Source organism: Oncorhynchus keta, chromosome 25, assembly GCF_023373465.1.
Source record: "Oncorhynchus keta strain PuntledgeMale-10-30-2019 chromosome 25, Oket_V2, whole genome shotgun sequence".
NCBI classification, from domain to species: domain Eukaryota; kingdom Metazoa; phylum Chordata; class Actinopteri; order Salmoniformes; family Salmonidae; genus Oncorhynchus; species Oncorhynchus keta.
The window spans coordinates 6,627,856-6,651,086 of record NC_068445.1 but is presented as its reverse complement, the minus strand read 5'-3'; the positions used below and the strand labels follow the sequence as shown (position 1 = coordinate 6,651,086).

Below are 23,231 nucleotides of genomic sequence, written 5' to 3'. Positions count from 1 at the left end.
AGACATACAGTGGGGCAAAAACGTATTTAGTCAGCCACCAATTGTGCAAGTTCTCCCACTTAAAAAGATGAGAGAGGCCTGTAATTTTCATCATAGGTACACTTCAACTATGACAGACAAAATGAGAGAGAAAAAATCCAGGAAATCACATTGTAAGATTTTTTATTAATTTATTCATATGCAAATTAACTGAGTGGCCTAGCCAGTCTCCAGATCTCAACCCCATAGAAAATCTTTGGAGTCAGTTGAAAGTCTGTGTTGCCCAGCAACAGCCCCAAAACATCACTGCTCTAGAGGAGATCTGCATGGAGGAATGGGCCAAAATACCAGCAATAGTGTGTGAAAACCTTGTGAAGACTTACAGAAAACATTTGACCTCTGTCATTGCCAACAAAGGGTATGTAACAAAGTATTGAGATACATTTTTGTTATTGACCAAATACTTATTTTCCACCATAATTTGCAAATTAATTCATTAAAAATCCTACAATGTGATGTTCTGTTTTTTTTCTCTCTCATTTTGTCTGTCATAGTTGAAGTGTACCTATGATGAAAATTACAGGCCTCTCTCATCTTTTTAAGTGTGAGAACTTGCACATTTGGTGGCTGACTAAATACTTTTTTGCCCCACTGTACATTCATTGAAGATGTTGGATGTAGTACGTTTGACGTTTGACTAATTCACATTTTTTATTGAACACTGTGACAACAACAATATTCTAGTCCCTCTTCACTCACCATGTTGGATGTCTTTCCAGAGAACCCAGAATTTTGAATTATCTTCAAAAGTGACAAAGCAGCTCTGCTTGGAGGCACTCACCTTGAATGGAAAAGTGAAAACAGCCAGTATGAGGCAGGAGGCAAGTTGTTTACAGAAACCTTATTACAGTTTTATTCTCATAGTGTATTACAATAGATTTTTCATAAAACAGGAATAACAGATGTGGTCCCAGAAAACTACAGAGAAACCATCACAGTTTGTGAATAGCGGTATTTGGGTTGTAAATCAAATTAATCCAAACCATTGTGTGGCAGTATACTACAGTATTTGACTGATAACAGGAATGTTTTCTATTGAGCACTTACTCTCTGGACCTTCCCCAGGTAGTATAGGCCATCAGACCATCGACACAGGACATACTGGCCCACGGTCAGGCTGCTCTCCAGGTCTGTGAAGCTCCGCTCCCTCTTCTGGGGTAGACGCTTGGCATCCAGCCCCTTCTTCGGCTCCACACTGCAGAAGTCATCTCTGTATGCTGACTCCAACATGCTGCAGCTGGGCTGTCCACACACTACAACACTTCCTAGGTGAATCAGGGTGTTACATCATCATTGTGGTAGACACCGTATGTCCTCCTGATCACAACGTTATGGAGGTTTAGTGGTGGTTGAACATCGTCCTGTAATTTTGGGGTTGTTGATGACATGTATGTATTATTACTGTGTCATACAAAGCCTAAAAAAAACATATTTACGACATATGCCCATGCTATCACGAATTACAGCCCTTCAACATATTTGTTTTAACACCCCTCCCCTGTTCTGAGGCTGATGTCTGATGACTCAATTTTCTCCTGCTTGTAGATCGCAGCACAGCCTACAGGTTTGACTCATCAGCTAACTACAGCCAGCCTGCACATTTGAGTTGGACTTGTCAAAGCAGTCGCAGATTGCAGCACTTGCTCGAGCCAAACAATCGTGCACCGCATTAAAAAGTAACATGGCTTACAAACTTGGTAGTAGTTAGTAGGCTATCAAACTATAGCAACTCTCGAATGTAACTTATATCAAACTGATAATAGACTGGTTGATTGGATAAGTTAACGTACATCAATAAGATGATGGTCATATCGCCAGCTCAAGCTGTTTAAAGTATTTTCTTCTGCAAATCTGATCGGACACTTTTGCATCTCAACGGGATGTCTTCTAGAGTCACAAAACGTTGCTGGCTAGTCTAAAATGCTATCTATCAAATGTAGCTAACTATAGTAGCAATATTGAATATAGCTAGCTTGGTAACTGATAAAGTAGCTGCTAGTGAAGTTAGCCTGCTAAACTGTGTTGCAACTGTCAATGCAATGAAACGTATCTGTTGCTTGGCCCTGGGTATAGTGTATCGCATATGCATTAGGAACATATATTTTAGCTTGCTAGATAAATGTAATCTATAATGAATAACCGACATATGAGATTGAGCACGTTACATAAAATACTAGTTTGAGACATAAAAACTAGGAGATACAACAACAAAAACACATCAAATATAGCTCTAATGTATCCAGACTTCTTACCCCCTTGATAAACTTCCAACCCAGGTTCGATAAAACTCGAAATATTGTTGTTGCTGTTGAGTAACGTTCCATTAGCTTAGGAGTTGTCTCTTCTTGCAAATATGTGGACAGGCGCTAAAGTTCAAACTCTGCTTGTCGCCATTTTTTACTTTTTCCCGCGAATCATTTAGGTTTTTGCCTTAGCTATGTGATTAACATAAACACATCATCACCATACAGGAAGTTCAATATTTCCTCACAAGGTGCGGAGGAACAGCATTTGTTTTCTTCAAATGAGCCCCTTACGTTTTTCAAATCTCTACATGTATTTTTTTTTTCCAATCACATATATTTTCACGCACTATTAGTTATTATCAATGATTGTAATACTATCTACCACTACTACTGATTACGCAACACTGTACTACCACTAGGCTTTTACTACCCTATTCATCATCATCACCATCACCATCATCACCATAAGACTAATAATATATTTTTGTAAAGAATTATGATTTTGAAATGCCTGCAACATGTATTTAACATTACTGTTGCACGATTAAATGTATACCTTTTTTTAAATGTAATAAATAACACACAACATTAAACAAATAACATGTTTGGACAAGTCATTTGAGAGGTTTTCAAATCAAATTCCTTGAGAATCCTAGGATTGCTATACTAGCACCGACGTAAGATTGCGGATTCTGCCCTGTTTATTTGAGCTTACTCTCAAGCAAATAAAAAAACATGAAATCCAAAGAGATCTCTGTTTACTTCCACTGTGCTGCCGTCTGTTCATGAGGATTTTTCTAATGGCTCTATGCTGAGAGGAAATGTCAGGGATCAACTGAAATGTCATTTAGCAGATGAGTTGAGTACCTACCTACCTACCACGGGCTCATGTTGTGGACATATCTATGCATAAAACAAGGCGTCAATCACATGTTCTCAGTGATTATGATCAAGCAAAAAGAAAGTGACCTGGAAAGGAGACAGACATGTTCATGTTTAATCCGTGTAACAGACATACCACACAAGATGGTTGACTCGATGCTTACTTACCTTAATGATGCAGAGGGAACGAGATGAGAACTAGAACTATAATGACTCAACGAAGAGATTTTGTTGTTTGTTTGTTTTTTGACATTCGGGAAATACTTATCTCAACTAACATTTCAGTTGAAAACCTCAACCCTCCAAATAAACAATCTATGATGTCTGTTACACAGGTATTACAGGGAGTGCTTGAATGGCCAGAGAGATATGAGTGCCTTTTCCCACCCTGTTGCCATTCAGATACAGCCTTATGCGCACCTTGAAGCCGTACCTGGATGTTTAGAATGCTAGAGGAAGCAGAGGACACAAAAAAACGCAGATTCAAACTTGTGCCAGGGTTTCAGTGGACACAAATGTTAATATTGGAGGGAACTTGTCTGTCTGTGTAGTGTTTCAAAGGTGGTACATAAAAAACAATTTTGTTCAAATGAAGCACTCTCTAATGAAGGCCTATTTTATTCCATGTGCATAGAAGACTGTCCCTGTGAATTGACTGTCCTACACCACTGTTTTTTCCGTTTTAGGTGAAATTGAAAGAATACTGTACCAGGAGAGTACAGGTTAGGCCTATTCCAATGGTCAGAGATGGCCTCCTTCATTTTGTAGCTAAGGTCAGACAGCCTTCAGATGAAATTACCGTCATAGGAGACCTCCTGGTGGGCGCAGAGGCTTTCTATCAGGGAGCTGATGACAACATCTTTTACTGGCCAGTCTGTGCTGCTGCTCTGGCACCAACAGGGCAACAACCAATTCAATTGAACTTTATTAATCCCCACAGGGGCAATTAAGAAGTGCATGCGTCAACTATCTTCCCAAATGACAGAAAGGTAGGCTAATACAATCAAGAAAGTAACTTTTCTGATGCTCCTAATTTGCAGTGGTGGAATTGTAGCCTTAGTATTGCTGCACACACCCACTATTCTTGAAGAAAATTAGAATAATAAAATGCTGGTCTGGCTGAACATTGAGGGGGAAGGGAGAGCATCAAATGTCACATCTTGGTTGGAAAAATGGACTGTTGACAAGAATGAATTTCGCCTTCCTGAAAAATATCCATTTATATCCAGCTTCTGCAAACGTTCCCCTCCTACTCTTATAGTAGAGAGCCTCTTCTCATGCTCATAGAATAACCCCCCACCCCACACACACACACACACAATGAAACAGATATCAACATTACAAATATCAACATTCTCCACAATAAAGTAGGCTGATACAAACAACAGACATCACGCAGAAAACTGTTGATGTCTGTTGTCAGATACATCTATTTGGTCCCCCTCTATAATTTGTTCTCGCCGAGCTTTCTGAAATGGTATTGTTGTCGCAGGTCTTGACATTGCAGTGTAGCTGAATCACCTCCATTATCCTGGTCAGATAACACGTAACTAAATATTATGTTTAGGACCTTTCAATTTCAGCTGACTGTCTGATATGTTTGTTTTGAAAATATACAATTACCGCTTCGTTTTGTTTACTGTTCAATAACGTTTTGTTTGGGATTCGAGAGAAATTAGAACAGTGATCTAAGATGACATTTTAAAGTATAAAATGACATCGCACTTTTTTGTTAATTAAGCTGACATTTCAACGGCCAGTGAAAAAAGCAGAGAGACCCTGGTAATGTGTTTTTATAAAAAAATGTACACTCAAAACTATTGTTTGCTGGAGATAAAAATCTGTTTCATTTTGTGGGGAGGGGGTTGGGGGTTATTCTATGCACTGTTACATGAGAAGAGGCTCTCTACTATAAGAGTAGGAGAGGAACGTTTGTAGAAGCGGGATATAAATTGATCTTTTTCAGGAAAGTGAAATACATTCTTGTCAACAGTCCATTTTTCCAACCAAGATGTGACATTTGATGCTCTCCCTTCCCCCTCAATGTTCAGCCAGACCAGCATTTTATTATTCTCAAGACCAGTGAGTGTATAGAGCAATTGTAAGGCTACAATTCCACCACTGCAAATTAGGAGCATCAGAAAAGTTACTTTCTGTAATTTGATGTCACCTGCCTGGTGACATCAGGTGGTAAATTAGTTAGTGAAACGTGTGATGAAGCAGGTGTACCCAAGTGCAGACTCAGACGAGGAGACAGGGACACGTTTTTATTGAAAAGCAGTAGGAGCAGGGTAAGCAGGTCCGGAGCGGAATCCAAGAAAGCAGTAGAGGGGGGGGCTCTGCCTCCAGCACACCTGTCTCCACTCACACAGAGAGAGAGGGAGGGGGAGAGAGAGCACTGGGGGAGTGGCAGCAGGTTATGGAGACACAGGATGAGAAGTAGAGGGCGTGGCAGGAGCTGATGTAACAAATAGACCAGTAAGAAAGAGGGTTCCAAACCTCTGTCAATAACAGCTAGTTTTCAGTTTCCCCCTCCCCCTCAGACCACTCCGAGACAGTCCTAGCAAAAGTTGTTTCTTGAGAAATTGCTCTTTGCTAAGAACCATTTTTTGTTTATTTTAACCATTTTAATTGACAACAATTGCAGTAAGGTACTTAATTGTTTTCCAGAAATGATTTGATATTGAGATTTTTTTTAAATGGTTGCATTGGACCTTTAAGAAGAATATATATTTTTTTAAGTTCACAGCATGCCCTGGAATGAAACAGCATGAGGTCATATAACTGGTCCACCAAAGATGACTGTGTTCTATGACTCACAATATACTGTACCTTTATTTCTAATTGGTGAATCATGTTCTGGCTGCTCTGGTTCTCCCTCTCCAAAGCCTTCATTCTCAGCTGGGTCTTTTCCACCTCCTTGTTGAGGACAGAGATGATGTTCTCTGATATCTGGACCCTCTGCTGCAGTGTGTCTATCTGCAGCCTTATGTTCATGAGGATGGTCACCTGGTCATCATCTCGCAGACTGTTCAGCTGCTGAGCTATCCCATCTGTCCCTTCCATCCGCCTCCAGCTCCCCCTGTCCTAGTGGATTTTCAAGTCAGATAAAGCCTCTCTGAGCTGGGGCAGCTCCTCAACCATAGCTGCTACACCAGACAAGGAGAACTGGGCTACCTGTGGGGCGAACTGCAGGTCACTGCTGTTGGTGGTGGCGGCACGCAGCAGGAGCTGAAGGTGGCTGACGTGGCTGCTGGTCTCATGGCCTCTCACCTTCTCTACGGTCCCCTAAGATACATGGGATTGCAAGACAAAAACGTCAATAACTGTACAGCAAAAGCTTTATTATATGCCACACGTTCTTTGTATTTGATGCCCCATTTCTTCTAATTCAATAATTTTACTATAATGCAATATTGGAATTATTAAATTGGCTTAAATGGGCAACGAACTTCAGAGAAACCACAAGAGTCTTGCCTTTTGGAACCTGGAAGAGGATTTTTCTGTAGAATCAAGACAATTTTGACAATTAACACGTCATGCAACAACAACAAAAAGTGTTACGCAAAAACGATCAGTAGCTATACAACAAATAACATCATTGGATTTGATAGACACTACATTAACAAGTAATCGAACAATTTCACAACAACTCCCACAACAAGTGTAAAGGAATGAATAAGAATATGTACATATAAATACATGGATGAGCGATGGCCATGCGGCATAGGCAAGATGCAGTATATGGTATAGAGTACAGTATATACATATGAGATGAGTAATGTAGGGTATGTAAACATTATATATAGTGGCATTGTTTCCAGTGACTAGTGATACATTTATTACATCCAATTTTCCAAATATTAAAGTGGCTAGAGATTTGAGTCAGCAGCCACTCAATGTTAGTGATGGCTGTTTAACAGTCTGATGGCCTTGAGATAGAACCTGTTTTTCAGGCTCTCGGTCCCAGCTTTGATGCACCTGTACTGACCTCGCCTTCTGGATGATAGCGGGGTGAACAGGCCGTGGCTCAGGTGGTTGTTGTCCTTGATGATCTTTTTGGCCTTCCTGTGACAGCGGGTGGTGTAGGTGTCCTGGAGGACAGGTAGTTTGCCCCCGGTGATGCGTTGTGCGGACCACACTTCCCTCTGGAGAGCCTTATGGTTGTGGGCGGAGCAGTTGCCATACCAGGCAGTGATACAGCCTGACAGGATCCTCTCGATTATGCATCTGTAAAAGAGTGTTTTTGGGGACAAGCCAAATTTCTTCAGCCTCCTGAGGTTGAAGAGGCACTGTTGCGCCTTCATCACCACGCTGTCTGTGTGGGTGGACCATTTCAGTTTGTCTATGATGTGTACGCCAAAGAACTTAAAACATTCCATCTTCTCCACTACTGTCCCGTCGATGTGGATAGGGGGTGCTCCCTCTGCTGTTTCCTGAGGTCCACGATCATCTCCTTTGTTTTGTTGATGTTGAGTGTGAGGTTATTTTCCTGACACCACACTTCAAGGGCCCTCACCTCCTCCTTGTAGGCCGTCTCGTCGTTGTTGTTAATCAAGCCTACCACTGTAGTGTCGTCTGCAAACTTGATGATTGAGTTGGAGGCGTGCTTGACCACACAGTCATGGGTGAACAGGGAGTACAGGAGAGGGCTGAGAACGCACCCTTGTGGGGCCCCAGTATTGATGATCAGTTGGGTGGAGATGTTGTTTCCTACCGTCACCACCTGGGTCGGCCTGTCAGAAAGTCCAGGACCCAATTTCACAGGGCGGGGTCAAGACACAGGGTCTCGAGCTTAATGACGAGTTTGGAGGGTACTATGGTGTTAAATGCTGAGCTGTAATCGATGAACAGCATTCTCACATAGGTATTCCTCTTGTCCAGATGGGTTAGGGTAGTGTGAAGTGTGATGGTGATTGCATCATCTGTGGACCTATTGGGGAAGTAAGCAAATTGGAGTGGGTCTAGGGTGTCAGGTAGGGTGGAGGTGATATGATCTTGACGAGTCTCTCAAAGCACTTCATGATGACGGAAGTGAGTGCTACGGGGCGAGAGTCGTTTAGCTCAGTTATCTTAGCGTTCTTGGGAACAGGAACAATGGTGGCCCTCTTGAAGCATTTGGGAATAGCAGACTGGGATAGGGATTGATTGAATATGTCCGTAAACTCACCAGCCAGCTGGTCTGCGCATGCTTTGAGGATGCGGCGAGGGATGCTGTCTGGGCCGGCAGCCTTGTGAGGGTTAACGCATTTAAATGTTTTGCTCATGTTGGCTGCGGTGAAGGAGAGCCCGCAGGTTTTGGTAGAGGGCCGTGTCAGTGGCACTGTATTGTCCTCAAAGCGAGCAAAGAAGTTGTTTAGTTTGTCTGGGAGCAAGACATCAGTGTCCGCAATGGGGCTGGTTTTCTTTTTGTAATCCGTGATTGTCTGTAGACCCTGCCACATACGTCTCGTGTCTGAGCCATTGAATTGCGATTCTACGTTGTCTCTATACTGACGCTTAGCTTGTTTAATTGCCTTGCAAAGGGAATAGCTGCACTGTTTGTATTCGGTCATGTTTTTGGTCACCTTGCCATGATTAAAAGCAGTGGTTCGCGCTTTCAGTTTTGCGCGAATGCTGCCATCAATCCACGGTTTCTGGTTGGGGAAGGTTTTAATAGTCACCGTGGGTACAGCATCACCTATGCACTTGCTAATAAACTTGCTCACCGAATCAGAGTATACATCAATGTTGTTGTCTGAGGCTATCCGGAACATAAACCAGTCCACGTGATTGAAGCAATCTTGAAGCGTGGAATCCGATTGGTTGGACCAGCGTTGAACAGACCTGAGCACGGGCATTTCCTGTTTTAGTTTCTGTCTATGGGCTGGGAGCAACAAAATGGAGTCATGGTCAGATTTGATGAAAGGAGGGCGGGGGAGGGCTTTGTATGCATCGCGGAAGTTAGAGTAGCAAGGGGGGAGTATACACGGCTGTGATTATAATCGAAGAGAATTCTCTTGGCAGATAATGCGGCCGGCATTTGATCGTAAGAAATTCTAGGTCAGGTGAACAAAAGGACTTGAGTTCCTGTAAGTTGTTATGATCACACCACGACTCGTTAATTGTAAGGCGTACACCCCTGCCCTACTTCTTACCAGAAAGATGTTTGTTTCTGTCGGCGCGATGCGTGAAAAAAAACAGGTGGCTATACCGACTCTGATAACATATCCCGAGTGAGACATTTTTCTGTGAAACAGGATGTTCAAATCTCTGATGTCTCTCTGGAAGGAAACCCTTGCTCGAATTTCATCTACCTTGTTGTCAAGAGACTGGACAACTTAAGGAGAACAGTATTACTATTTTAGTGTGTTCAGTAGTCTACACACAGAATGCTTTTGCAATTGCTTCTTACAATACATTTGATAAATTTCTTCCCGAATCATGATGCCCTTCCCCTAATGGTTAACCTAACCTTTCTTGAGTCTAAAGTTCTGTGGCTTTCTGCTCCCTTTCGCTGTGGTCCAAAGCTCTCGGCAGCCCCCTGCCCTTCCCAGATCAGTGGTGAAAGGGAATATGGGGCAGCAGTAAACATTGGAGACACTGCTGCTTGAGCTGTGCTGTGGGGACCCAACCAATGTCACACTGACCTTGTCCCCAACAAGGTTTTCCACTAGAGACCAATTCTAACTTATTTTGTACAATTCTCAGCGACTGTAGCCCCTGCAGTATAACACCACAGGAAACCATACACTGGCTATTTATTTCCAGGAGTAAAAACACTTCATACCAGGGCTGAACATTTGAGAATCTCAGCAAGATTGTCAGTGACAGGACTTGCAACTTAGACAAGGTGGTTAGTTTGACAGCTACTGAGTGCACGGCTGGAAGTTAATTATTTGGGCCTGTCTTACCCGTAGCTCTGAGGGGCACATAGAGCGGCAGCATGTGGGGAACACTGACAAGTTGTTTGTACAGGCCTTCTCCAGGTGACAGGCCAAGGCCTTTTGCAGCACCATGTGACCACAGCCAATGTTGCAGGGGATCAGGGCATACTCACACTGCTCCTGGTGCTCCTGAAAGAGGATTCAAAACAATTCAGAAATCACAATAAACATCCCAAGCTCAGCACAACATTTCAGTGAATCAATCCAATTGGAGGATAAACATCTTGATAGCAGCGCAGAGTCAGCCATCAGGGGCAATTGTCCTCATTAGTTCTAAAATGTATTCATTATTTTGGTACCAATTTAAAATATTTTGTTGTTAAATTGTCTGAAGGTTTTCTTCAACAGGACTTTTGTTTTAGTGAAGAATTGGGCCCTGACCCTGATCTAATTACAGTGGGTATGTATTACAATGGTCACATGGTGATAAAATAATCATTTTTTATTGTATCATTCACAAATGTGTAAAACAGTGTCAATAGCTCAAAGTCCTTGAGAATACTCCTCCAGGAGCACCCTTGGTTAGCACAATGCATTTTCAACTCCAAGATCTCCTGCAGTAACACATAGGAGAATTAAGATCAACGTTCAGTACTTCAATTACTAATTCAGTCCTAAATTCAGTCTCACCATGTTAAATTTTCCTCAAGGGGAAAATGTGTTTTATTTGATTTCTACATATTACACCGGTGCAATCTTCAGTGCTAAACTGGTTTAAATGACAACGTTCTCTGGCTGTCATTGTTTTAAGTTGACACACCTTGAAGTGGAACTTTTAAGCTCTGCTGTGTCTCTACCGCTCAAAAGCAACAAACACACAAAGCCATTTTTATCTCTTTAATCATCACAATAATAACAACGAATCATTCAATACAACAGTAGCTTCTTAAAACGGACAACCAACAATGAACCCACTGTGTAAGTAACAGTCAGAGACAGTCAAGCCTTTGCTTTGTGAGCATACAAGGGAAGATGAACGTAAATATAAAGTAAAACATTTGAGTTACTGTTTAACAAGCTTTTAGTTTCCATTCCACTCTGATGCTCAAAGTATTCGCTGTGGCCAATTAACCTAATTGAATCAAGATATAGGAGTCATCTGTCCTGAAAATAGACTTTTCCAACTGATATTGATATGAATATACTCAAGGCCTATTATTTTAGCACAACAAACCTAAATCCTACAAGTCAACAAGTCAGACGGTTATGGGGTGTCTCTTCTGCCTAGGATGTTTGGAGGAGCTGATGTTGAACCCCATTCTGATGCTGAACCCCATTCTGATGCTGAACCTGTCACACCCTGATCTGTTTCACCTGTCTTGTGATTGTCTCCACCCCATCCAGGTGTCGCTTATTATCCCTGGTGTATATATCCCTGTTTCCCGTCTCTCTGTGCCAGTTCGTCTTGTATGTTTCTCAAGTCAACCAGCGGTTTTCCTGTACTCCTGCTTCTATTTTCGTTTGCTAGTCCTCCCGGTTTTTGACTCTTGCCTGTTTTCTGGACTCCGTACCCACCTACCTGAACATTCTGCCTGCCCTGACCTTGAGCCTGCCTGCCACTCTGTACCTCCTGGACTCTGAACTGATTTTGACCTTTTGCCTGTCCACGACCATTCTCTTGCCAACCCCTTTTGGATTGTTCATAAATATCAAGACTCAAGCCATCTGCCTCCCGTGTCTGAATCTGGGTCTCGCCTTGTGCCCTTATAGAACCACATGCTGACCAACATGGTCTCATTAGAATAAGTTGAAATAATGCTTTTTTTTACCAATCTAGTTGTCACGTATGCTGATGTATTAGTTATATGTTACCTACTGACATAGCATATCACTTATCATTATAATGACGTATTTGTTATAGGTTATCTGCTTACATAGCATATCACTTATCACTAGAATGATGTATTGGTGAGACACGTCTCAGCCATAGAAATACAATATTGACTTGAATGGGAATGTCAGTTTTAGCCATTCTCTTTCTATGGTCTCAGGGCCTCAGCAATGGACTAATTCACGTTGGACAAATATCAACACATGGCATGTTGTCAACTCTACAGACATTCTAATCACACCGGTCCATTCTAGCATCTTTTCACATTCAATTTCTTTCTTAAACCTTATATCCCCTGAGTGGAGTCTCACCAGAGCAATGAAAAAGTTCAGGTCACTGCAATTCTCTGGTGAGTTCAATTGTATGACCCTTCTGCTAAAATCCAAATACAGGCTCTGATCATGTCTCCTGTTTTGGGGGGCTTGGTCAGGGAGGTAACCAAGAACCAGATGGTCACTCTGACAGAGCTCCAGAGTTCCTCAGTGGAGATGGGAGAACCTTCCAGAAGGACAACATCTCTGCAGCACTCCACCAGGCCTTTATGGTAGATTGGTCAGACGGAAGCAACTTCTCAGTAAAAGGCACAACAGCCCGCTTTGAGTTTGCCAAAAGACACCTAAAGGACTCTCAGACCATGAGAAACAAAATACTCTGGTCTGATGAAACCAAGATTGAACTCTTTGGCCTGAATGCCAAGTGTCACATCTGGAGGAAACCTGGCACCATCCCTATTTTTCAGCAGCATTGACTGGGAGACTAGTCATGAACGAGAGAAAGATGACCGGAGCAAAGTACAGAGAGATCCTTGATGAAAACTTGCTTCAGAGTGCTCAGGACCTCAGACTGTGTCACGAATCCCGCCGAAGATGGTGCCTCTTCCTGTTTGGGCGGCGCTCGGTGGTCGTCGTCGCCGGCCTATTAGCTTGCCATCGATTCCCTTTCCTTTTGTTTCTGTTTATTGGGTTTAATTGGGTACACCTGTTTTGAGTTAGTGTTGTTTGTAGGCTATTTAAGGGCACTAGGCCCGCTGGGTATTTGTGCGGGTTTGTTCTCTGTTATTTTGGTGTCGGTGTATTAGTGTTATCTCATTATTTTCCGGACAGTTTTAGTCCTGTGTATTTTGGACGGGTTGTTTCATGCTCCCTAGTGTTGGCATGTCCGTGTCTCCGCTGTCTTTGGAATAAATAGATTCACGTACGATATTACCTGCTCTCTGCGTTTGACTCCTCCACCGCACCATTTATAGAAGTCGTAACAGACTGGGGCGAAGGTTCACCTTACAACAGGACAACGACCCTAAGCACACAGCCAAGACAATGCAAGGGTGGCTTCGGGACAAGTTTATGAATGTCCTTGAGTGGCCCAGCCAGAGCCCGGACTTGCTTTGTCATTACGGGGTATTGTGTGTGGATTGATGAGGGGAAAAAACAATTTAATCAATTTTAGAATACGGCTGTAACGTAACAAACTGTGGTAAAAGTGAATGGGTCTGAATACTTTACGAATGCACTGTAACTCAGTGTTATCTGGATCATTTATTCTATCCAGCTAAAATATTTACATGTATTTTGCGTAGGAACACAAGTGCTCGAATGCCAGAAGTAATGAGTAAAGGGGAATGCTTTGGATAACACTAGAAGCACCACTATTATAGAGCCTCTATTTGATTTGGTACCTACCGTAGGAATACATTGAATCTTGCCTCCCAATGTTAGAGCAGTGCTCTTCCCACTTCATGCTCATTCACACAGCACCTTGGTGGCTGTGTCATGCAAATTAGTCAAATAATGAAAAGGGGAAATGATATTCACACATTTATGTAAACATACAGGGACATGGGGAATTCTTTAAGAGCGGTTTCATTTTTGATTCAATTCATCCCATGTCATTGTTGTTGTTTTTTTTTACAGGAAATTCCACTTATTGAGGCTGCAGTATTACATCGAGACTGAAAAGGTAACTGTCGCCTGCATTTCAAATGGTCTTATAAAAGGATATCCTTTGTGTTGTTAAAGCAGGTCTTTCACCAAAGCTATCTACCTATGTGTGCCATAAAACAGTTTTCCATTTCTCATCTTCATAGAGGCCTGCCATATCATTCCACCCTATCCACTTGTACTATACAAGCATATATACAAAGTGCAGCGTAGCCTAGTGGTTAGAGCGTTGGACTAGTAACCGGAAGGTTGTGAGTTCAAACCCCTGAGCTGACAAGGTACAAATCTGTCGTTCTGCCCCTGAACAGGCAGTTAACCCACTGTTCCCAGGTTGTCATTGAAAATAAGAATTTGTTCTTAACTGACTTGCCTGGTTAAATAAAGGTAAAAATAAAAAATAAAAAATTAATACTATACATACATTGTCTGATGTCAGTATTCTTGTTTCACTCTCTGAGCTCGGATCCTCTTCTTTGCACATTTCGCAAATGTTCCTAAACAACAGCAATGAACATGTGGGATTTGATTTAAATACAATAAACACAAATATGTTAACATAAATTTGTAATATCTTAACCTTTAAAAACATAAGGGGAAGGCAAAAAAGGGAAATGTAGGCTATATTACATACAAAGACCTGGCAAGAGTGTGATATGAGGAAATGGTTCACTTTGGTTATGAATGAAGATGTTTCACAAAACTTGGAATATAAACAATTGGAATTCCTTAACCTCACTAACCAATGAAAACAAGCGAGGCAGTAGCGTTGGCTGCACAAAGTCTGACGTGCCTCCTTCAGTACGTTATTACATCGCAAATACTTTGAGGAAATCCAGAAGGATACTCATTTTCACCTGGGACAGATGAATCACTAGAAGTTGTCCTCTGGTTTTAAACTAGACTCCATCTACAAATCACCAAGATGTTTTTAAGATTGTAATTGTCACTATTCTCTCCCACTATATGATGCGTCCATTAAATAGTGTCAACCTTTATCATTTTGAAGACTGAAGAATTCAGTGGGTTTCCCCCCTATGGTAACCCGGGAAACATGTTAAAACCAAAAACCCCATGTGTGGTGCCAAACAAAAATGTACTTTACAGTGAGTACGCATGGTGTTCAAATGAGGGGTAAAACATTTCCAGGAGCCAGTTTTCGCAATGCTGTTTACTCTCCCTTTCTCTCTCACACATACACACACAAGCATTTATTGCAGTTTATTTCTCTGAATGTGTGAGGCAGGTTCAATTGCCTCAACTACAGTCACTTCCGCCAAATAGGAAAGTCCCTGTGCCATAATTTTCACACATCCTGCCTGTCATCTAGCACAGAACACCACGTTTGTGATAGAGGCCCATTATTTACATGACAGGTGTGTGAGTATTGTTGCTTTTACTGTCAGTACAAATGTGTTGTACAGAAGAACTCATCAAATGATCACAACAATGAGCACATTACCAAAACATGTCAACTTTTCATACATTTGTGGAGGTTACTGTTACCAAAAAGTGTGCCTAATGACATTCTGCAATTGTCATAGATTAGGGCTACATTAATTGATGCGTCTTGCTGTCAAATTGACTTTTTTCTGTAGCCTGAAAAGTCGAGACATGGAATTTGGGGCTGAAACAAACTGTCCCAGAAAAATGGCATGGTCATCCTAATACACACAGTCAATTGACTAGACTAGGCTACAATGTGTATTACCATTAACTTCAAATAGGCCCAACAGTAGCCAGTGCTGTATTCTTGTGTGGTAAAAACAATTGTGTCTAAACTCCGATTGCCTGTCGTGGTGATAAAAAAAACGCTCCCTATTAATACCTTCAATGCATTTGTCTGAAAAAGATGGGTAAACTGTGTTTACTTGCGTTTTACCCTCCACTAGGCCTACACCACTGTCGAGGCAATTTTACACACATAAACATAAGCAGGCTTCAGATAAAGCTGCTTATGCCACATTCAAAATAACTAGGAACTCATAAATCTCAGAGTTCTGACTTCAGTGCATTCAAGACAACTGGAACTCGGAAAATAACGAGCTCTGACTGGAAAAATAGTTTGAATTGTCATCGAACTTGGAATTTTAAGTTGGAAACTCAGGCATCTTTCTAGAACCATGACATTCCGACCTGAAGATCACTGGTGTCATGATTTGACTTCTTTTTTTTCCTAATTTGCCAGTTGTCTTGAAAGCGCCATTAAGATATCACAACGTTAGCAATTATATTCTGTCATCACACAATCACCATTTAGAAACAGAGAAAATGTATTGATAAAGCATTGTAAATAGTAAAATTCGCTTGGAGTCTTCACAGATCATGTGTCATAAAACACAACGTTTCTTTCCTTACATGAATGACATTTATGGCTATTATTTGTCATTATTACGCATTTAACAAGTGTATTAGAACATTGACCTTAAACTCCGTAGGAATCCTGGATCTTTGAGATCTCAGAAAAAACGCACTGTACATGTAACTGTGAAAACAGTTCTCAAGGGCACACAAATCCAAAATAATGTAGGCCTATGCCATTGCAAAATCTAACCTTTACATTTACATTTAAGTCATTTAGCAGACGCTCTTATCCAGAGCGACTTACAAATTGGTGCATTCACCTTATGACATCCAGTAGAACAGTCACTTTACAATAGTGGATCTAAATCTTAAAGGGGGGTGAGAAGGATTACTTATCCTATCCTAGGTATTCCTTAAAGAGGTGGGGTTTCAGGTGTCTCCGGAAGGTGGTGATTGACTCCGCTGTCCTGGCGTCGTAACCTCAACTACTTATAGCCTACTTGTTGGATGGCTAGTGATATTGTCGACCATCATCAGCTGATCCAGGAAAGAAAATAAATATTTATATAAAATAATAAAGCTAAATACATGGTCTACTTCTTGTGGCCACGGACGGCACGGAGAACACCAATGATAACACCACAAATGGCGAAAATTATGATTTACAAAGGAACATCTATGCGTTTATACCAATTATGGACAGGGGTACTCTTTGTAGAAATTTGGAAGCTTTTACTTTCCTATTTACCACTGCATTTTAAAGAAATAGGAGAATGGTGAAATTAGCATTGTTGTCAGAGTCCGACCGAGGGTGGCTCCCCTTTCAGGTCGGGTGGCGCTCGGTGGTCGTAGTCGCCAGCCTATTGACTGCCACTGATTGTCTTTCCTCCCCCTCCTTGTATGTTTATTGTTGGCACCTGTTAGTGAGTCATTAGTTGGGCTTTATTAGACAGCCGGTCCGCCTGTTTCTTTGTGCGGGATTAATCATTGTGACCTTCGTGTAGGTAGTAGAGGAATGTGTTTGTTTCTGGTCGTGTATTTTCTGCTGTACTGTTTTCGTCCCCCGTGTTTGGGGCATTTGATTTTGAGCACCCAGTGTTGCGTGAGTGCATTAAAAGAGCACAGTATTGCACTCTCTGTTTCCTGCGTCTGACTCCACACCCACGACACCCGGAGCGTTACAGAATCCCGCACCCTTTTGAATGGAGTCAGCAGGAGCAGCGGCCAACCCTCTCCCATCGATGGAGGAACGGGTTCTCCACCACACCACCGTCCTCCATCGGATCGGAGATGGATGAAATGATGGAGAGAATGGACCGATGGGAGAGGAGTGGTCTCCTCTCTCCACCTTCGGCACCCTCTGATGCTCCCGAGGGCTTATGATGGAGCAGCGGCAGGGTGCCAGGGGTTTTTACTCCAACTGGAGCTATACCTGGCCACCGTCAGACCCACTCCATCGGGAGCGGAGAGGGTGAGTGTCCTCATCTCCTGCCTCACGGGTCGTGCTCTGGAGTGGGCGAACGCAGTCTGGAATGGCCCGGACTCAGCGAAGGAGCACTACCCAGAGTTTTCCAGCCGCTTCTGTGCCGTGTTTGATCACCCTCCAGAGGGCCGAGCGGCGGGAGAACGACTATTTCATCTCAGGCAGGAGAAGAGGAGCGCCCAGGATTACGCGCTGGAGTTCCGGACCTTGGCAGCAGGATCTGGGTGGAACGACAGGGCCCTTATTGACCACTACAGGTGTAGTCTCCGGGAGGACGTCCGCAGGGAGCAAGCGTGTCGGGACACCGCTCTTTCCCTGAATGAGCTAATCGATATGTCTATCCGATTGGACAATCTACTGGCTGCCCGCGGGCGTTCGGAGAGGGTCCTGTGTGTTCCACCCCCCAGCCCCTCCGCTCCCATTCCGATGGAGTGTGGAGGGGCCGTGCCGAGGGGTACTGGAGGAGGAGGCCTCCCCTGCACCAGCTGTGGTCGGAGAAGACACACGGCCTATCGGGGCTGGGGGGATCCGTCTGGGAGTAGAGATGGCAGGTGGAACGCTTCTCGATCACCCCAGGTGAGTCAGCATCAAACTCACCCAGAACCCTCTGTTGGCCACATGTTTGTCTTAACTTTTTGGACCGTCTCAGGAGGCTCTGGACCGTGGACCGTCTCAGGAGGCTCCGGACTGTGGACCGTCGTTCGAGGTTCCGGACTGTGAAATGTCGCCTGAAGCTTTGGACTGTGAAACTTCGCTAGAAGCTCTGGACTGTGAACCGTCACCGGATGCCCAGTCCGGGGCCCGTAACGAGGGTGCCCAGTCCAGGGCCCGCAACGAGGGTGCCCAGTCCAGGACCCGCAACGAGGGTGCCCAGTCCGGGCCCGCAACGAGGGTGCCCCCAGTCCGGGGTCGGCAGCGAGGGTCCCCACACGTGCCACCAAAGTGGGGTGAGCGGGGTCTACGTCCCGCACCAGAGCCGCCACCGCAGATAGATGCCCACCCGGACCCTCCCCTTTGGTTAAGGTTTTGCGGCCGCACTTGGGGGGGGAGTTCTCAATCAGGGACAGCTGTCTATCATTGTCTCTGATTGGGAATAATACTCAGGTAGCCCTTTTTCCCTCCTTTCTGTGTGGGTAGTTGACTTTGTGAGAGGCATTATTGCCGAAGTTAAGCTTCACTGTCTTTTCTTTGTTTTCCTGGCTACATTTTCTATAAATAAAAGGAATATGTACTGAGCATACACGCTGCACTAAGGTCCACTTCTTACGACGCCCGTGACAGTATTACTGGTCTAGATCAGCCAATATGCTAGATGTAGTTTGAAGAGAGCAGAATTGGAGAGACTTGCACTTTCTCTTCAGCTATTTTTAATAGCCTACCTTTTTGGAGTGTTCAGACGGAAAAATATGGGTGATCAATATTTAGGCCTTTCTAGGCTATAGCCTAATCATAGGCCTATTTTAGGAAGTAAATTTCCTTGGAAAGATAACTGCCCCGTGCTTCTCCGCCATCGCATTGGCTGTAGCCTACTCTATTGAATTGAGACCACATGCGCACCTGATCTCATAGGTATGGGTACTGAACTTGAAGCAGCAAGAATGATGACAGCGACATGTGCTACGTTTTGCATAGGCCTATAGGATATAGCCTAACTTCTAGAAGGATTTATACAATATTGATTGTTATATCATAATAATGATAATTAGATTATTATTTTCAATTATGTTCTAGCTTAGTGGTTAGAGCATTGGACTAGTAACCTAAAGGTTGCTTGATCAAATCCCCGAGCTGACAAGGTACAAAATCTCTTGTTCTGCCACTGAACAAGGCACTGTTCCTAGGCCATCATTGAAAATAAGAATTTGTTCTTTAACTGACTTGCCAAGTTAAATAAAGAGAAAAAAACATCTAATCAGGATTTTTCTTTGATGTCTCTGGGGAGATACATTTAGCTAGTCAGCTAGCTAGGTGGCCATTGGCTAGGCCATCAAAAGCTAGATAAAAGAATCTGCCATTGAACTGTATTAGGGCAACATTTTGGAGTGACAGTGGAATCAACCAATCAAATTTTGACTTTTACAAAAACGTATGGAAACTTCTGCCTTCTTGAAGGCCAACAGGTCACCACTGCACAATAGTGAGGAATAGTTTTTCCACGGTCTAGATAACTAGATAGCTTTTGTTGTCAGCTAGTTTGCAGCAGGTGTTATCAAAAAGGATGTTGTTGCAAATTTCTTAGCTTCTCCCTTTTCAAGAATAACTTTCATCAAGAAGTTAAGTTTCAAATTATCACCATCTGGTGAATGGAACTGTGTTTTATTGCAGTGCGCTTGCTGTTAGACATCTCTGAAAATAATTTGTGTGTGGAACTTACAGCATTTTAGCAACATGAAATATTTTGAAAATCTGTCCATATACACCCCCAGGAACAATATGACACTTAAACAAAAATCTTGACAAGCAACCACTTATGGTCGTTTTCATGTTTTCATAAATTATTAGAATGTTTGGGAATTACGTACCGTGCACCTGGCGACCTTGGTTAGCGTGCACTGCGCCCGGCCCGCCACAGGAGTCACTGGTGCGCGATGACACAAGGATATCCCTACCGGCCAATCCCTCCCGAACCCGGACTACGCCCCGGTTGCGGCCGGCTGCAACAGAGCCTGGGCGCAAACCCAGAGTCTCTGTTGGCACAGCTAGCGGCTGCAGTACAGTACTCTAGACCACTGCGCCACCCGGGAGGCAGAAGTGAACATTTAGCCTGTTCTGGGAATGTTTATCAGTAGGTTGCAGGGAGGTTCTGAGAACATTTTACTCCGGTTCTTTGAAAGTTTTCCTGGGAGGTTAATTAACACTCAATGGAAATGATAGGTTTTTAAGGTTTTTGAATAACTTTCCTTTTTGAACTCCAAGCACAGATAGGACACCTGGAAATTAATTTCCCTCGACATTAATCATGGGAACACATGTATTTTTTGTGACACAGCATCAGTGAGATTTTAACCTATAATCTACCATTCCCTATCCATGGAATTAGTCCATTGTTTACCACGATGGAGATAGCGCGCCATGTTTTTTTTCTGCACACAAAGCTGTTCATTTTGAGCTATTCAAACAGACCCCATTTCAAAGGGAAAAAGCACTCATTAAGAACTGGTGGCCAATTTTTGTGTGCAGCCAACACACCTGAACACGCTTAACAAGATAGGAGGGTTTTGTTGACACTGAGAACGGAATGTATATGCTTTTAAATAACATTCTCTGAACGTTTAGTTCTTGGTGTTTTTACGGAAAGTTTTTGAACATTCTCTGACCAATTTGAGAACATGACTATGAATACAAACATGAAATCTGCGTTATGGGAAATACTGAAATTCCCACAGAAGAATGTTGTTAACGTTCTCCGAACTATTTGAGAACATTCCCAATGTCAAACCAGTTGGAGAACGTTCCTAGAACATAACCAACATGTTATTAAATATAACCATGTTTGATCTTTTAGGAAATGTTAGGTTAAAGTAATGAAATAACAAGAAAATATTGTTTATTTGTCAAGTTCTTTGGAAGTGTTGAATGTTCCAAAGCCAAGCATCTATCCTGCAACATTCCTAGAAAATTGTGGGAAGATTGTTTGCAAAATAACCATATGACAACCACACTCTCACCAAGCTTTAATTAGAGCTACCCTTCAACTTTTTTCAATTTCCGCCTGAAGACATACCCAAATCTAACTGCCTGTAGCTCTGGCCCAGAAGCAAGGATATGCATACCATTTGAAAGAAAACACTCTAAAGTTTGTGTAAATGTAAATTGAATGTAGGAGAATATAACACAATAGATCTGGTTTAGATAATACAATGAAAAAAAACATACGTTTTTTTTATTTTTATTGTTGTATCATCAACTTCAAAATGAACAAGATAAAACAAACAATTTCAGTGAAAAATATGAGGGCAACAGTACTTGTGCAACGTTTCAGAATGATAACTTCCAAAATGAGTGTGCTACATGACATTTATCATGAAGTCACCCAGGTGTCCCACACAAGAAGCCCAAATGTACCCAAGTGGCCAAATTGGTGAAGGTATACATTTTGAAACAAATAACTACCCCCCAAAAATGGAGAAGAAAATATGGAAAAAATATATATACATTTACAAAATAACATGTGTAACTATTTACACACTTTCAATATTTGGAAGACCCTCAGTCCTCTATCAAATCAAATGTATTTATATAGCCCTTCGTACATCAGCTAATTTCTCAAAGTGCTGTACAGAAACCCAGCCTAAAACCCCAAACAGCAAGCAATGCAGGTGTAGAAGCACGGTGGCTAGGAAAAACTCCCTAGAAAGGCCAAAATCTAGGAAGAAACCTAGAGAGGAACCAGGCTATGTGGGGTGGCCAGTCCTCTTCTGGCTGTGCCGGGTGGAGATTATAACAGAACATGTCCAAGATGTTCAAATGTTCATAAATGACCAGCATGGTCCAATAATAATAAGCCTTAAAACAGTCTTGATATGTTCGTCAAAAGAGAGATCAGGGTCCAGAGTAACGCCGAGGTCCTTCACAGTTTTATTTACATTTACATTTACATTTAAGTCATTTAGCAGACGCTCTTATCCAGAGTGACTTACAAATTGGTGCATTCACCTTATGACATCCAGTGGAACAGCCACTTTACAATAGTGCATCTAAATCTTTTAAGGGGGGTGGGAAGGATTACTTTATCCTATCCTAGGTATTCCTTAAAGAGGTAGGGTTTCAGGTGTCTCCGGAAGGTGGTGATTGACTCCGCTGTCCTGGCGTCGTGAGGGAGTTTGTTCCACCATTGGGGGGCCAGAGCAGCGAACAGTTTTGACTGGGCTGAGCGGGAACTGTACTTCCTCAGTGGTAGGGAGGCGAGCAGGCCAGAGGTGGATGAACGCAGTGCCCTTGTTTGGGTGTAGGGCCTGATCAGAGCCTGGAGGTACTGAGGTGCCGTTCCCCTCACAGCTCCGTAGGCAAGCACCATGGTCTTATAGCGGATGCGAGCTTCAACTGGAAGCCAGTGGAGAGAGCGGAGGAGCGGGGTGACGTGAGAGAACTTGGGAAGGTTGAACACCAGACGGGCTGCGGCGTTCTGGATGAGTTGTAGGGGTTTAATGGCACAGGCAGGGAGCCCAGCCAACAGCGAGTTGCAGTAATCCAGACGGGAGATGACAAGTGCCTGGATTAGGACCTGCGCCGCTTCCTGTGTGAGGCAGGGTCGTACTCTGCGGATGTTGTAGAGCATGAACCTACAGGAACGGGCCACCGCCTTGATGCTAGTTGAGAACGACAGGGTGTTGTCCAGGATCACGCCAAGGTTCTTAGCGCTCTGGGAGGAGGACACAATGGAGTTGTCAACCGTGATGGCGAGATCATGGAACGGGCAGTCCTTCCCCGGGAGGAAGAGCAGCTCCGTCTTGCCGAGGTTCAGCTTGAGGTGTAGATCCGTCATCCACATTGATATGTCTGCCAGACATGCAGAGATGCGATTTGCCACCTGGTCATCAGAAGGGGGAAAGGAGAAGATTAATTGTGTGTCGTCTGCATAGCAAT

General features: G+C 43.1%; 1 protein-coding gene across 2 annotated transcripts in view; it reads right to left on the bottom strand.

Moving 5' to 3' along the window:
* The window catches only part of LOC118358041 (PHD finger protein 19-like), a 31,757-nt gene extending 29,181 nt beyond the window's left edge, over positions 1 to 2,576 (bottom strand). Inside the window, exons 1-3 of one of the 2 annotated variants that reach the window (XM_035735419.2) lie at positions 2,292 to 2,576; positions 1,087 to 1,304; positions 739 to 820 (exon numbers count right to left, since the gene is read on the bottom strand). In XM_035735419.2, coding sequence (XP_035591312.1) covers positions 739 to 820; positions 1,087 to 1,269 — 265 coding nt within the window. In that variant the 5' untranslated portion in view covers positions 1,270 to 1,304; positions 2,292 to 2,576. The remainder of the gene's footprint in view (positions 1 to 738; positions 821 to 1,086; positions 1,305 to 2,291) is intronic. The other variant, XM_035735418.2, reaches the window with a different exon arrangement.
* Positions 2,577 to 23,231: the final 20,655 nt, after the last annotated feature.